The 13,201-nt window shown below is 48.5% G+C and overlaps 1 protein-coding gene across 1 annotated transcript in view; it reads left to right on the top strand.

Annotated features, from left to right (window-relative positions):
- The window catches only part of ASB14 (ankyrin repeat and SOCS box containing 14), a 59,813-nt gene that overhangs the window by 30,622 nt on the left and 15,990 nt on the right, over positions 1–13,201 (top strand). Inside the window, exons 4-6 of the mRNA XM_089681902.1 lie at positions 4,661–4,792; positions 11,582–11,740; positions 11,827–12,072. Coding sequence (XP_089538028.1) covers positions 4,661–4,792; positions 11,582–11,740; positions 11,827–12,072 — 537 coding nt within the window. The remainder of the gene's footprint in view (positions 1–4,660; positions 4,793–11,581; positions 11,741–11,826; positions 12,073–13,201) is intronic.

Below are 13,201 nucleotides of genomic sequence, written 5' to 3'. Positions count from 1 at the left end.
GAGTGTGAAGTCCAAAATGAGGTTTTATGCCAGACATATTGCAGCCAGGGGCGTGGATAAGGGGTACCACTGATCCTCCTGTACAGGGCCCAGGCCAGCAGGGGGACCCAGGCAGCTGGATGAATTAGACGTGGGTGGGGAGGGTGAGCGCCATAGCAGGGGGGAGGACAATTACTGGAAGCAATCCCCTGTATGGCTCTCTCTGCAGCAGCTGAAAGCTGGCTTGTTCTCCTCTCCCTCCCGCTGGCTTTTAGCTGCTGCAGAGAGCCATACAGGGTACCTGTTCCAATAATCTCCACCGCACCTATCACCCTTCTTGTGCACCATACGTTTCCCCCTGCCCCCCTGTGTACCCCCTAACCCCGCAGTGCTGCTGACATCCCTCCACTTCTCCCCACGGGCAGGTGCAAGCACACAATAGGATTGTTCAGGATGGAGAGTGGGGGGAAGGGTCCCATAAATATGTCACATTTACCAGCCTCTTTCTTTCCTGAATGTACTCAATGAGTGATTGGTACCAATTACTTACTGTGTTCATTCATAACTGAAGCATAGTACACTGTGTTTTTTGGGGGCCTATTGAGGTTGGCTGTATGAGACTGTGGTTTCTAATAGCAGCCCTGATTGCAGCAGCTGTATTGAACACTTTTCAGGGAATGTACATTGTCCCCTTCAACAGGGTTTCTGCAAGTAAGAACTTGAATTGAAAGTTTAAACTCTGTGTTTTAAACACTCAGCACTACTTCAGCAGCTGATGGGTTCAAAATATAGAGTTTACACTCTGTGTATATTCCCTGAAATGTGTTGACTGCAGCACCTGCCATATGTTTGGAATAATAAAACCTCATTTCAGACAGTAAAATCTTGGTGTGGCGCTTTGATTTTCACACGCACACATTTTTACTGCTATCCAGGGCTCTGTTAGATAGATTTCCGTCATTTACTGTTGCCAATGTGTTTGCCAAATAGGAAATGAATGGCTATGAATAAGGGTTTTTTTTAACCAAAACTTATAAGCTGCTGTAAATTGCATACTCTACCCTTTATCAATCAAATACTTTTTCAGGAGAACGAGTTGCCAGCTCTTCACCTTATACTCTCAGGAAAGGTGGAAAATCTGCAACTAGGGCACAGACTGCAATAACAAGTGTAAAAGGAGTTCTAGCAATCCCCTTTTACACAAAACACATTTTTATTGCTGTTGGTATTAGAGATCTTACTTTACTTCCTGAATGATGAAACTATTGTGACAGGACAGTAAATGAGGTGATATGTTTCTAACGAAGCCCCGGACATAATTGTAACAAGGGTTCTAATTCCTACCCACTCCATCCAAAACTAAAATGAAAGTGTGGGCTTGACATACACATCAATGTAGAACAGACTTTCTCAGATAGGGTTCCTCAAGAGGTTTCTAGGGGTTCCTTGAGCCTTGAGGTTCTTTGAGTTCCTTGAGGTTAATTATCTGCCCATTTGATTGTTCCAACATAGTACTGGGGCCAATTCCACCTGTCAGAGTCATTGCCATGACATCAAAGATCTTTTTAGCTGTCTGTAAGGGTGATATTCTGACCACTACTGTAAAGGGGGACATTCTTTCTACTGGCCACTAACATAAGGGGCATTTTTTTTCCACTGGCTCCCAATGAATTAGTTTTAGTAGGAGGTCCCCAAGGCCTCAAAATTATTTCAAGGGTTCCTCAGGGGTAAAAATTAGAGATGAGCGAATTGAACCAGGCGAACCGGAATTCGATACGAATTTCAGGAAAAATTCGATTCGCGTCGAATCCGAATATTTGCCTACTTCGGGTGCGCGAATCGGATTTTTCCCGATCAGCCGGCAAAAGTGTCCCTGCAGAGAGCTCCGCTATTTCTGACAGTTCTCTGACAGAAGGAACACATGTACAGCGGTTGAAACATTGTATCTATTAGTTTCCATTTAGGATACAGATGTTTCAACCGCTGTACATGTGAAGAAGCTGTCAGAGAACTGTCAGAAATAGAGGAACTCTGCACATACACTTTTTGCCGGTTTGGAATTCTTATTTTCATCCTACTTCTTCTTCTTCTACTTCTTCATCCTCATCCTCAGAAGAAGAAGAAGAGGATGAGGATGAGGATGAAGAAGAAGAAGAAGAAGAAGAAGTAGGATGAAAATAAGAATAATTCCAAGCCGGCAAAAAGTGTATGTGCAGAGTTCCTCTATTCTGCAGATACACTTAGAGGAGCTCTGCAGATACACTTAGAGGAGCTCTGCACATACACTTTTTGCCGGCTTGGAATTAATCTTATTTTCATCCTACTTCTTCTTCTTCTTCTTCATCCTCATCCTCAGAAGAAGAGGATGAGGATGAAGAAGAAGAAGAAGAAGAAGTAGGATGAAAATAAGAATAATTCCAAGCCGGCAAAAAGTGTATGTGCAGAGTTCCTCTATTCTGCAGATACACTTAGAGGAGCTCTGCAGATACACTTAGAGGAGCTCTGCACATACACTTTTTGCCGGCTTGGAATTAATCTTATTTTCATCCTACTTCTTCTTCTTCTTCTTCATCCTCATCCTCATCCTCAGAAGAAGAAGAAGAGGATGAGGATGAGGATGAAGAAGAAGAAGAAGAAGTAGGATGAAAATAAGAATAATTCCAAGCCGGCAAAAAGTGTATCTGCAGAGCTCCTCTAAGTGTATCTGCAGAATGTCATTTATGGAAACAAATAGATACAATGTTTCAACCGCTGTATGGAGGGAATGTCCCAGAACTGTCATAAATAGTCTATTTCTGACAGTTCTGGGACATTCACTCCATACAGCGGTTGAAACATTGTATCTATTTGTTTCCATAAATGGATCCATTTATGGAAACAAATAGATACAATGTTTCAACCGCTGTATGGAGGGAATGTCCCAGAACTGTCAGAAATAGTCTATTTCTGACAGTTCTGGGACATTCACTCCATACAGCGGTTGAAACATTGTATCTATTTGTTTCCATAAATGGATCCATTTATGGAAACAAATAGATACAATGTTTCAACCGCTGTATGGAGTGAATGTCCCACAACTGTCAGAAATAGACTATTTCTGACAGTTCTGGGACATTCCCTCCATACAGCGGTTGAAACTGCTGTATGGAGTGAATGTCCCACAACTGTCAGAAATAGACTATTTCTGACAGTTCTGGGACATTCCCTCCATACAGCGGTTGAAACCGCTGTATGGAGGGAATGTCCCACAACTGTCAGAAATAGACTATTTCTGACAGTTCTGGGACATTCACTCGATACATGTCCCAGAACTGTCAGAAATAGACTATTTCTGACAGTTCTGGGACATTCCCTCAATACAGCGGTTGAAACCGCTGTATGGAGTGAATGTCACAGAACTGTCAGAAATAGACAGAAACTGTCACAGAACTGTCCTTCTTCTCATCCTTCTCCTTCTTCTCATCCTTCTTCTCATCCTTCTCCTTCTTCTCATCCTTCTCCTTCTTCTCATCCTTCTCCTTCTTCTCATCCTTCTCCTTCTTCTCATCCTTCTTCTCATCCTTCTCCTTCTTCTCATCCTTCTTCTCATCCTTCTCCTTCTTCTCATCCTTCTCCTTCTTCTCATCCTTCTCCTTCTTCTCATCCTTCTCCTTCTTCTCATCCTTCTCCTTCTCCTTCTTCTCATCCTTCTCCTTCTCCTCCTTCTCCTTCTCCTTCTTCTCATCCTTCTCCTTCTTCTCATCCTTCTCCTTCTTCTCATCCTTCTCCTTCTTCTCATCCTTCTCCTTCTCCTTCTCCTTCTCCTTCCTCATCTCCAAGGGCATTTAAATTAAAGGTACAGTGTTCTGCACTAATTTAAAGGCTCTCTGAAGCCTAGAAACCCTTTTTATAAGTTAACTTCGTAGCGAATTAATTCGCATCAAATCGAATTTCTTCCTGGAATTCGCCGAATCAGCCGAATCGAATTTTTGAAAAATTCGCTCATCTCTAGTAAAAATATTGAGAAATGCTGATGTAGAAGATCTAAATGGTGATATATGTTTCAACCAATTAGAAAGGCGACAGAAAGGATGGGTAGGGAAGTGAAAGTCTCCCTGTACCCCCCCATGTGTTGTTTTAAGCAGATCTCATGGAACGTGGTTTTCTGCCTTGTGACTTGAATCCACAATGGCAGAATCTTAAGCCAAAGTGATTGAAGTCATGTGACCTGCGGCTAGCATCTGCATATGATAGCTGATAAGCAAGAATTTGGAGCCATTCAGACTGCCACCCTGCCTAATTTCTAATTAGCTTTAAAGTATATCTAACCCCCCACCTAAAGAAAATTTTAATAAATAGCAGCTTATCAGTCCTTGGACGTGGTAGCTGCATTTGTTTTCATTTTTCAGGCAGTTATTTCCTTTATTTTTACCTGGTAATCCGGTGAATATTGCAATTCCCTTTTTAGGGTGGCTATGCTCACTCACTCCACGTAATCTATGGAGGGTGCCATGATTGTCAGACAAACTGTGTTACAAACATGGCTTTCTCTTTTCATCTTCATTAAATGGAGATGGGGGATTAGTAGTGTACAGAAGGTCCACTTAATGTACAATATAATTTGTTTGTGATGGGTTCACTTTGATAAACAGTGTTCTTACTAAATTTCATTCTAACTGTTAACCCTATGTATGCCTTACAGGTGATGAGAAGACTTTAACAAAACTGAGTGACAACCACTCTGCCTTCCAGGAGACAGATGAACGAGGATGGACTCCACTTCATGAGGCTTCAGCTCAGAAAGATAAGACTATTTTAGAAATAACATTAAAATGTGAGTTTTCCTATTTTTTAATTGTGAATACACAATATGGAGATACACAGATATGTTAAGTCTATCTAGCTGAAATTTCATTGACCACTGACTCACCACCTGCATGTTTATATCTCTTGGAGACACCAGTGGCCAAATCTTCCCAACAGCTGTCTGTGCACTGGAACCTTGCTTTCCCTCCTGCAGAAGGAGCCTCACTTTTCTTGCTGCATTCTTTTGCAGAATAAACGATGGGTGAGATTAAGTGCCATGGCTGCAACAGAAAGGCAGAGCTTGGAATTCAGGTACAAAGGTTTACTGTTGCAGCCCCAAAAACATAAAGTTTGTAAGTGATTTTATCCACTTTGTCTCCCAAAAACTGAAGAACTTTTTATGGGTGGATTGACCTTGACTAGTGCACTCGTGATAGGTTCATCCAGACCCCCACTACACCACCGTTACCCTTTACCCTTCCATACCAATCCCCTTTACTTACTATACTTACAGAAAACACAACACCAATTTTGGAGTAAAATGGCCAGCACGGCCTTTTATTAACAAATCAAGTTTAAACACATCAACCATTCCTTATAACAGAAAACATAAAAAGTTGTCGTTGGTCTTTGAAGGCACTCCCAAAACGATCCAAAATGCACCTGCGGACAACCATATTCCACTAGGCCTCCAGCCGCAACCAACCAGCTCGGAGACAACCATACCGTCCGCAGTGCAGCACCACCACCTTCCAGTTAAACCTCGGTTAACTGGGAATGTTCCCGGGCACACCATACCAACGATGGGTCCCACACCATTTTGTACCTCCAAGATAAGAACCGCCTCCAAAGACCAACCACCACCCAGGAACCAAAATAACCCCCCCCCCCGAGGAGGAACACAACATTCACCAAACAGGGCGGGTGGGAGGGAAGCTCTCTCTCCCACGTCCAGCTCCCAACTGACGCCCCTCCCCAGAACACCCCACCCTAAAGTGCAGGAGACCCCACCTACACTCTCCTCTACCAACCAGATCCCCCAGCTATCCTTTACCAACTCTAAACAATCATTAACCCTCACACGTCTTCCTTCACACTCTGGGCCTAGTCATGCCTGCCCTTCGCTAATTCTTTTCTTCTTTCATCGCTGCGGGCATTTCTTGACTAGTGCACCCGAGATAGATTCAACCAGACCCCCACTACACCACCGTTACCCTTTACCCTTCCATATCAATCCCCTTTACTTACTATACTTACAGAAAACACAACACCAATTTTGGAGTAAAATGGCCAGCACGGCCTTTTATTAACAAATCAAGTTTAAACACATCAACCATTCCTTATAACAGAAAACATAAAGAGTTGTCTTTGGTCTTTGAAGGCACCCCCAAAACGATCCGAAATGCACCTGCGGACAACCATATTCCACTAGGCCTCCAGCCGCAACCAACCAGCTCGGAGACAACCATACCGTCCACAGTGCAGCACCACCACCTTCCAGTTAAACCTCGGTTAACTGGGAATGTTCCCGGGCACACCATACCAACCATGGGTCCCACACCATTTTGTACCTCCAAGATAAGAACCGCCTCCAAAGACCAACCACCGCCACAGCACGCTGGGTGAGCCCTTACCCATGTGTGCCACACCACAAACAAACCCCTCCGAACTCCATCCTGTAGACCCAGAGACCATAAATCCGATCCATCCGCATTCAGATGTACCCCAGCACTCCAAAGATACCTCCAAGTATCCACCTCCAGCTCCAGATGCCGGACCACCAGCCCCCCATTACGGATAAAGAAGCGCCCCACCTCCTTGTCGACCTTCAGATCATTGCCACCCGCAGGAAGCACCAGGACATCCAGTGGGCCATCCCATCGATTCAAACGCTGCCCCTCCTGCAGCACACGACCCCACAACATACCCGGCACACCCATCCAGCCCCCAGGACAATACATCACCCAGACAGGACCGACACTCCCCCCAGGCCATGACAACAGAACATGAGACCCCACCAGTCCCCCAACAGATGCGGACGAACGCACAGTCGAAATCTCCGTGAATCCCACCTACCAATACGTGTGAACCATATCCAACAAACCCCGTAGCAGCCCCCATCCAAAGCGAATGCGAAGCACACAAGGACGCATCCAACCAGCCGCCTTTAAACACCGTCCAAAAACTGACACAAAGGGAAAGTGAAATAAGAGGACCCCTCAGCGCGCTGGAAAAAAGGACCCCTGCCCCACCGGACGATAGGATAGAAAATCTGGCACCGCACCCACCGGGCACACATGAGATGCTGGAAGAGCAAAAAACCGCACCCATGCACCACGCCCCAATCGGTCCGTCCCAGACCGATGGACGAGCACCTCCACCTCAGTAAACCCAGCACATGACCTCATCCCCCAATAACCCCCCCAATAACTGATTGAGACGGACTACCAATCTCACCAAAACGCAATGCCCCAAAAAGGCCACTGCAAAGGCCGTCCGAAACAAACACCTCGAAGCCCGAAAGACACACAGACCGCAGGTGCACAAACCAAGACCCTAACAACTCAACGGACACCGGACGCCGTGAATCCCTTCAGCGATGAGCCCTACGGGAACCACGAAGGGCCTGTCGAACCCAAAAAGACTTTCGTGAAAACCCCGACACCCCCGCAACTTAAGAAGAAGGCCAAACCAGCCAACCGGCAATCCAACGCAGCAGCCGACACCCCCCGCTCTAATTTCCATGCCAAAATTACAACACAGCGAAACCCAACTCAGGCCCCCATGGATCAATATTGACCCTCTGCAGCAGGTCCACCACTCCCACCAGTCAAAATGCACCTGCGGACAACCATATTCCACTAGGCCTCCAGCCACAACCAACCAGCTCGGAGACAACCATACTGTCCGCAGTGCAGCACCACCACCTTCCAGTTAAACCTCGGTTAACTGGAATGTTCCCGGGCACACCATACCAACGATGGGTCCCACACCATTTAAGTCGAGTATGCAGACCATGTTGCCTCACTCACCGACTACCGGATCCAGCCTGCAACGACCCCAAGGCAAAATCCCACAGCCAGTCGGGACAAGGAACCCCGCGGTGCTCCTCCCCCAGCGCCAACCCTCAGAATGTGTCCCACTGAAAATGAGACAAAGCGACAGCCAGAGTGTGCTCAACCCCAGGGAGCCGCACAGCACGAAGAAAAATGGTCAGCTGCGGGCAACGCCACACGAAATGGCGAAGCAGGCCAACCACCGGCTGCGAAGAAGCTGAGACCCGATTGACGACCTGAACCACCCCCAAAATGTTACACCGAAAATGAACCCTTACTTCCGAAAATCCTCCCCCCACACTGCAACCGCCAGCACCACCGGAAAAAATACCAACAGCACCAAGATACGAAGAAAAAACCCCCCGCCTCCCGCCAGGAAGCAGGCCACGGAGCCGCACTCCACCGACCCCGGCAAAAGGCCCCATATCCCACGGAAGCCGCCGCATCCGGGAACAAATCCAGGTCAAAATGGCTCCCAGGGCCAGACATCCACAGAGCTCGCCTGTGGAAGGAATCAAAAAAGGTGAGCCAAATATGCAAGTCCGCCCGATGCTCCCAAGTCAAGCAAATAAAATGTAAAAGGGGAGGTACCCCCACCGTCGCCAATCGGTGGCAGAACACCCAACCCATTGGCAGTATACGGTAAGCGAAGGTAAGCTTTGCCCAACAACGACTGCCAGGCCCGCAGCTAAAACTTACGCTTGCCCAGCACCCCACGAATATCAACTTGTAAGGCCAACAGCTTGTCCTCAGGCAGCCGGCACTCCAAAGCTCCTGAATCCAAACAATGCCCAGGAAAGTAATCACCGAAGCCGGGCCCTCCGTCTTGTCCAACGCCAGCGGAATAACGAAACGTTGTGCAATGTGTTGCAAAGTGGCCAGCAAAAACTGCACATACCCCAGAAGCTGGCAGACCCACACAAAGAAAATCATCTAAAAAACGGATGACCGCATTCACCCCCGAGACATCCCGCACCATCCACTCTATGCACGAACTGAACTGCTCGAACAAAGCACAGGATATAAAATACCCCATGGGAAGGCACTTCACAACGGAAAACGAGCCCTCCCAACGACAACCCAAGACACGAAGACCGTCCGGATGTACCCACCACAGCCGAAACGCTGACTCAACATCCCATTACGCCAGGAGCGCACCGCGCCCATACCGACGAACCCAGAAAACTGCCGCCTCGAACGACGTATAATACACCGCACCCGACTCTGCATCGATGGCGTCGGTCACCGACCCCACTGTCAGGAAGGACAGGTGAGGAATTAACCGAAACGCATGAGGCTCCTTTTTGGGCACAACCCCCCATGGGAGAAAAGAAAACGGGCCGCCCATGCGGTCTAACCCTTATTCCTTACGCAACTTAGCCGAAACCACCTCTGCATACTGCAAGGCCAACCGTGAGTTCCGCGCTAAGAGGAGGAATCGAAGTCAAAGTACACGGGATGCGGAAACCCTCCGAACAAACCTTGCCACCAGCAGCACGACGGGTGCCTGATCAGGGTATCTATTTAGGAACGGCCGCATCCTTTTCACCCTCCCTGGCATCGTCCTTTATACCCGCACGCTCTTCGGAAAGGTCTCTACCCCGCTTGAAACAGCGCCAGAAAGAATGGGTGTCACCGCACCCGGAACATTCGTGCTTAAAACGGCCGGACCCTCCGAAACGACAAGCACCCCAATGGAACCGCCAGCAGAACCGCTACGCTTTGAGGCCGATTGTCCCGGGGAGAACGAACCACCGGCCCACCGGCCCACCCCGAAAACAGACCAGAGGGCCTCGCGGAGTCATAAGCCGCATCCTAAGGCCACGGACCTTACGGTCCCAGCACCACGACGGGTGAACCGCCCTACGCTGCCGAAACTGTGCATCGCACCGTAGCCCTGCGATCCCCCCTAAACCCAGTGAGCCTTGCTAATAGCGTCAAGGAAACAGAAAAGCGCCGAGCAATGCTCAGGGGCCATTTCCCCAATGACACTGGCCACAATCGCGAAAGCCTGCAACCAATTAGCAAAAGCACGCGGGATAAAACGAAAAGAACGCCACTTCTCCGCGTCCTCCCGCCTGCCCTCGTCAACCCTCGACCCATCGACAGGCAGCCGCTCCAAGATCAAGAGCGTGAAGATCTCGACATACACACCTCACCCAATCTACTCTCGTACATCCGAATGTCAATGCGCACCAACGGGCCCTCGAACCACATGCACACTGCGAAACCGCCCGGCCCTGGCACCCCCCGCACCCTCACCCAAAACCGTGGATGGGGCCGCCAAGCCCAGAGCACTGGACACCGCCGTAACCACCCCTGACCCTAACCCGGGGAAGCAGAAACACCAGGCCCCGTGCGTCCCCATTATCCTACCCTAGGCCCCCGCAAACATCCCCACCTGCAGGCGGGAATCACCCAGAAGCAGGCCCAGTGCCCCCACTACCGCCCAGTGCAAAGCTCCGCAACAAGTCCCCAGCCGGACCACAAATCGCAGACCCCCGCACCAATTTTTTTTTTTGTTAATGGAGCCGCTGCTCCATGCTGCCAAGGGGCCCGCCGGCCGCAGCACCAGACAGCCCGGCAGCCGCAGCAGGACATCTCCCCCCGCCGGGCACCCTCCCTGACAGGTGCCTTGTCAGCGGAGGAGCCGCTGTCATCCCGTCCTCACTGCCGTGCAGGCGGGGGGGGGGGCTTCATCCATGAGTGACCCCGCCCCCAAACTCAGCCAAAGACAAGGATTCCTCCCGGCCTCCCCGGGAGCAGAGGCAGGAGAGCGCCCTGCCAGCGGGGGCCGGAGGGTCTGGAGTGGGGCTCCCATCGTGGAGCCGAGCCCTGGGGCTTGTGGGGAGACCGGGGGAAGGCTCTCCGGAGGCGCAGACCTCCCATCAAATGGGCGCTCCCGCCCAACTAACTCTGATGAGCCCGGGTCCTGCAGAAAAGCAGAGACCCGGCTCTGCGGCCAGGCCCTCCCCCTGGAGGCAGCAGGCCCACCCGTCCCTCGCATGGCCCTGCCATGCAAAGCCATGCATAGCAGTGTGCAGGAGGCAGGGGCAGACCGACAACCCATGGGGCCCCCGGGCAATAAGGGATCATGGGTCCCCTGTGTCCCTGCCCAAAATTAAAAAGCCTACAAAAAAGGGTACCCGGGGGATCCCATGGGGCCCCCTACTGACCTCGGGCAGTGCCTGACTCTCCTAAGCTCTCTCTCCCACGTCCAGCTCCCAACTGACGCCCCTCCCCAGAACACCCCACCCTAAAGTGCAGGAGACCCCACCTACACTCTCCTCTACCAACCAGATCCCCCAGCTATCCTTTACCAACTCTAAACAATCATTAACCCTCACACGTCTTCCTTCCCACTCTGGGCCTAGTCATGCCTGCCCTTCGCTAATTCTTTTCTTCTTTTATCGCTGCGGGCATTTCTTTTAAAGTATACAGTAAGCCTAGATGTCTCTTATTTGGTACCTCTGATCTTGACAGGATTGGGCAGCAATCAGGCAGTGTATCAGTTATCAGAGATGGCCTAGGACTTTCCCCAGGATTCTGCACTAAAATAACAGACCATTGGCTATGTTGAAATTGTTTATACATTCCTCGGTTGTTCTCCGCACCATTGTATTGCAGCACAAATAGAAGCAACAATATATAAGGTGGAATTCCTTGTTAAGAATGTAATTTAAAATGTTAGACCTTGCATTTAGGTAAACTGATTTAGGACTTAATCAGGACAACAAATGGCATTTTATATCTTATTTCAGCTTCTAGTTACGATATTTGGGAGCAGGAAACCTTAAAAGGTGAAACCCCACTGTTTCTGGCTGTGGACAACTGTAGACTAGACAACATCACCTTCCTGCTATCCAATGGCTGTGACCCTGATGCTAAAAATGTTACAGAGGATTCACCCCTTGTTATAGGTAATGAACATCTTTAAAATTATATATCTAGTGGTATACAGTAAATATATAATTATTTCTAAAACTGCTTGTTGTTTGTTTTTCAGCGATACGTCATGGGTCTTATGATATTGCATCTTTGTTGTTGCGTCACAATGCGAGTGTAAACTTACCATGTGCTGATAACAGAACTGCTCTCCATGAGGCGGCAAAACTGGGCCGCAAGGACATCACGCGGCTTTTGCTCCAGTCTGGAGCTGACCCAGACTGGGCCAGTAACTTTGGGCTTACACCACTGGCCTTGGCTGCACAGCATGGACATACAGATGTCATGGAACTCCTCATTCAGAAAGGTAACAAGGCTTCTCCAGCACACTATTTACAAACATGTATTGATCGGATATTTAAGCAAATACCCAAAACCATGGGTGCGGGTTACTAAGGAGATGTTCAAGGTGTAATCACTATCACAGTAGGAATGTTCTGGAAGCATGCCCAGTTCATTACACAATCTACAGTATATTCAAAGGCTTCTGGTTTCATCTACTGTAGCAGAAGGTGGACTGGAGTATGTGGGAGTGATGAATTCTATTTGGAATCAGTACAAAAAAGTGGTTCATGTATGAAATGTGGGGCCACTGCTTTTGGGCTTAAAAGCCTTATCTGGGTGTCTGCATACCATTCACAATGGACTTCTGTAGCTTATTGCCCAAGGCTTCATTGTCTTCTATGCCCCAACGTGTTCACGTTTGACAGGTAGATCACAAGTGACCTGTTGCCTGTTGACCCCATTCTAAACTTTCCCTATTTTGTGCAGGTGCACCCCTCAGTAACTTATCAAATGATTCTTTAATGTTTCCTTAAAAACAAACAGTAAAATCTGATCAGATGTAATGTCAAAATCGGATGTAATGTCCCAGGAAACAGACATTTTACTGCCCCCCCCAAACATGAGCAAAGTCATAAGGCTCCCTCCAGCCACAATTGGCTTCTGCTTTGTACTACGGTACATAGAGCCTGGTGTTCGTCACTGCTGGGACTGTCACACACTCAGGGTAGCCAGAATCCCCTTATCTCTATCACCACTCCAGGAGCAAGTGGGAATGCAAGACAGTGCACCCCTGAAGAGCCCTCATCTGTTCCAGCAGCTAAAGTCTAGCTGTTAGACCCAACAGGAAGCCGGGGACCGGCAGCCCAATACTGTGACTCCGGGAACCACTGATCTAGACCCTTAAGCTAGCCATACACCAGTAGACATTTGTTTGAACTTTAATACAGAAATTCTGAAAATATCTTTAATCAGAGTATTCGATCTTGCCATCACTGGGTCAACTAATTTCATTTGAAATCCCTTAAAATTTCATCCAGACCTGCTACACACAAATGAAAGCCACATTTACAGTTTATAGCTAGAATTTCTTCATTCGAGAAACATTTTGCATCCTGTTCCTTCGAATTTTCTCACCCTAGTATTAGAAAGTG

Source organism: Staurois parvus, unplaced genomic scaffold, assembly GCF_062004578.1.
Source record: "Staurois parvus isolate SC_StPar_1 unplaced genomic scaffold, SC_StPar_1.0 ptg000282l, whole genome shotgun sequence".
Classification (NCBI taxonomy): domain Eukaryota; kingdom Metazoa; phylum Chordata; class Amphibia; order Anura; family Ranidae; genus Staurois; species Staurois parvus.
Note: the sequence above shows the minus strand (reverse complement) of the source record. Positions and strands in the feature narration are given on the sequence as shown.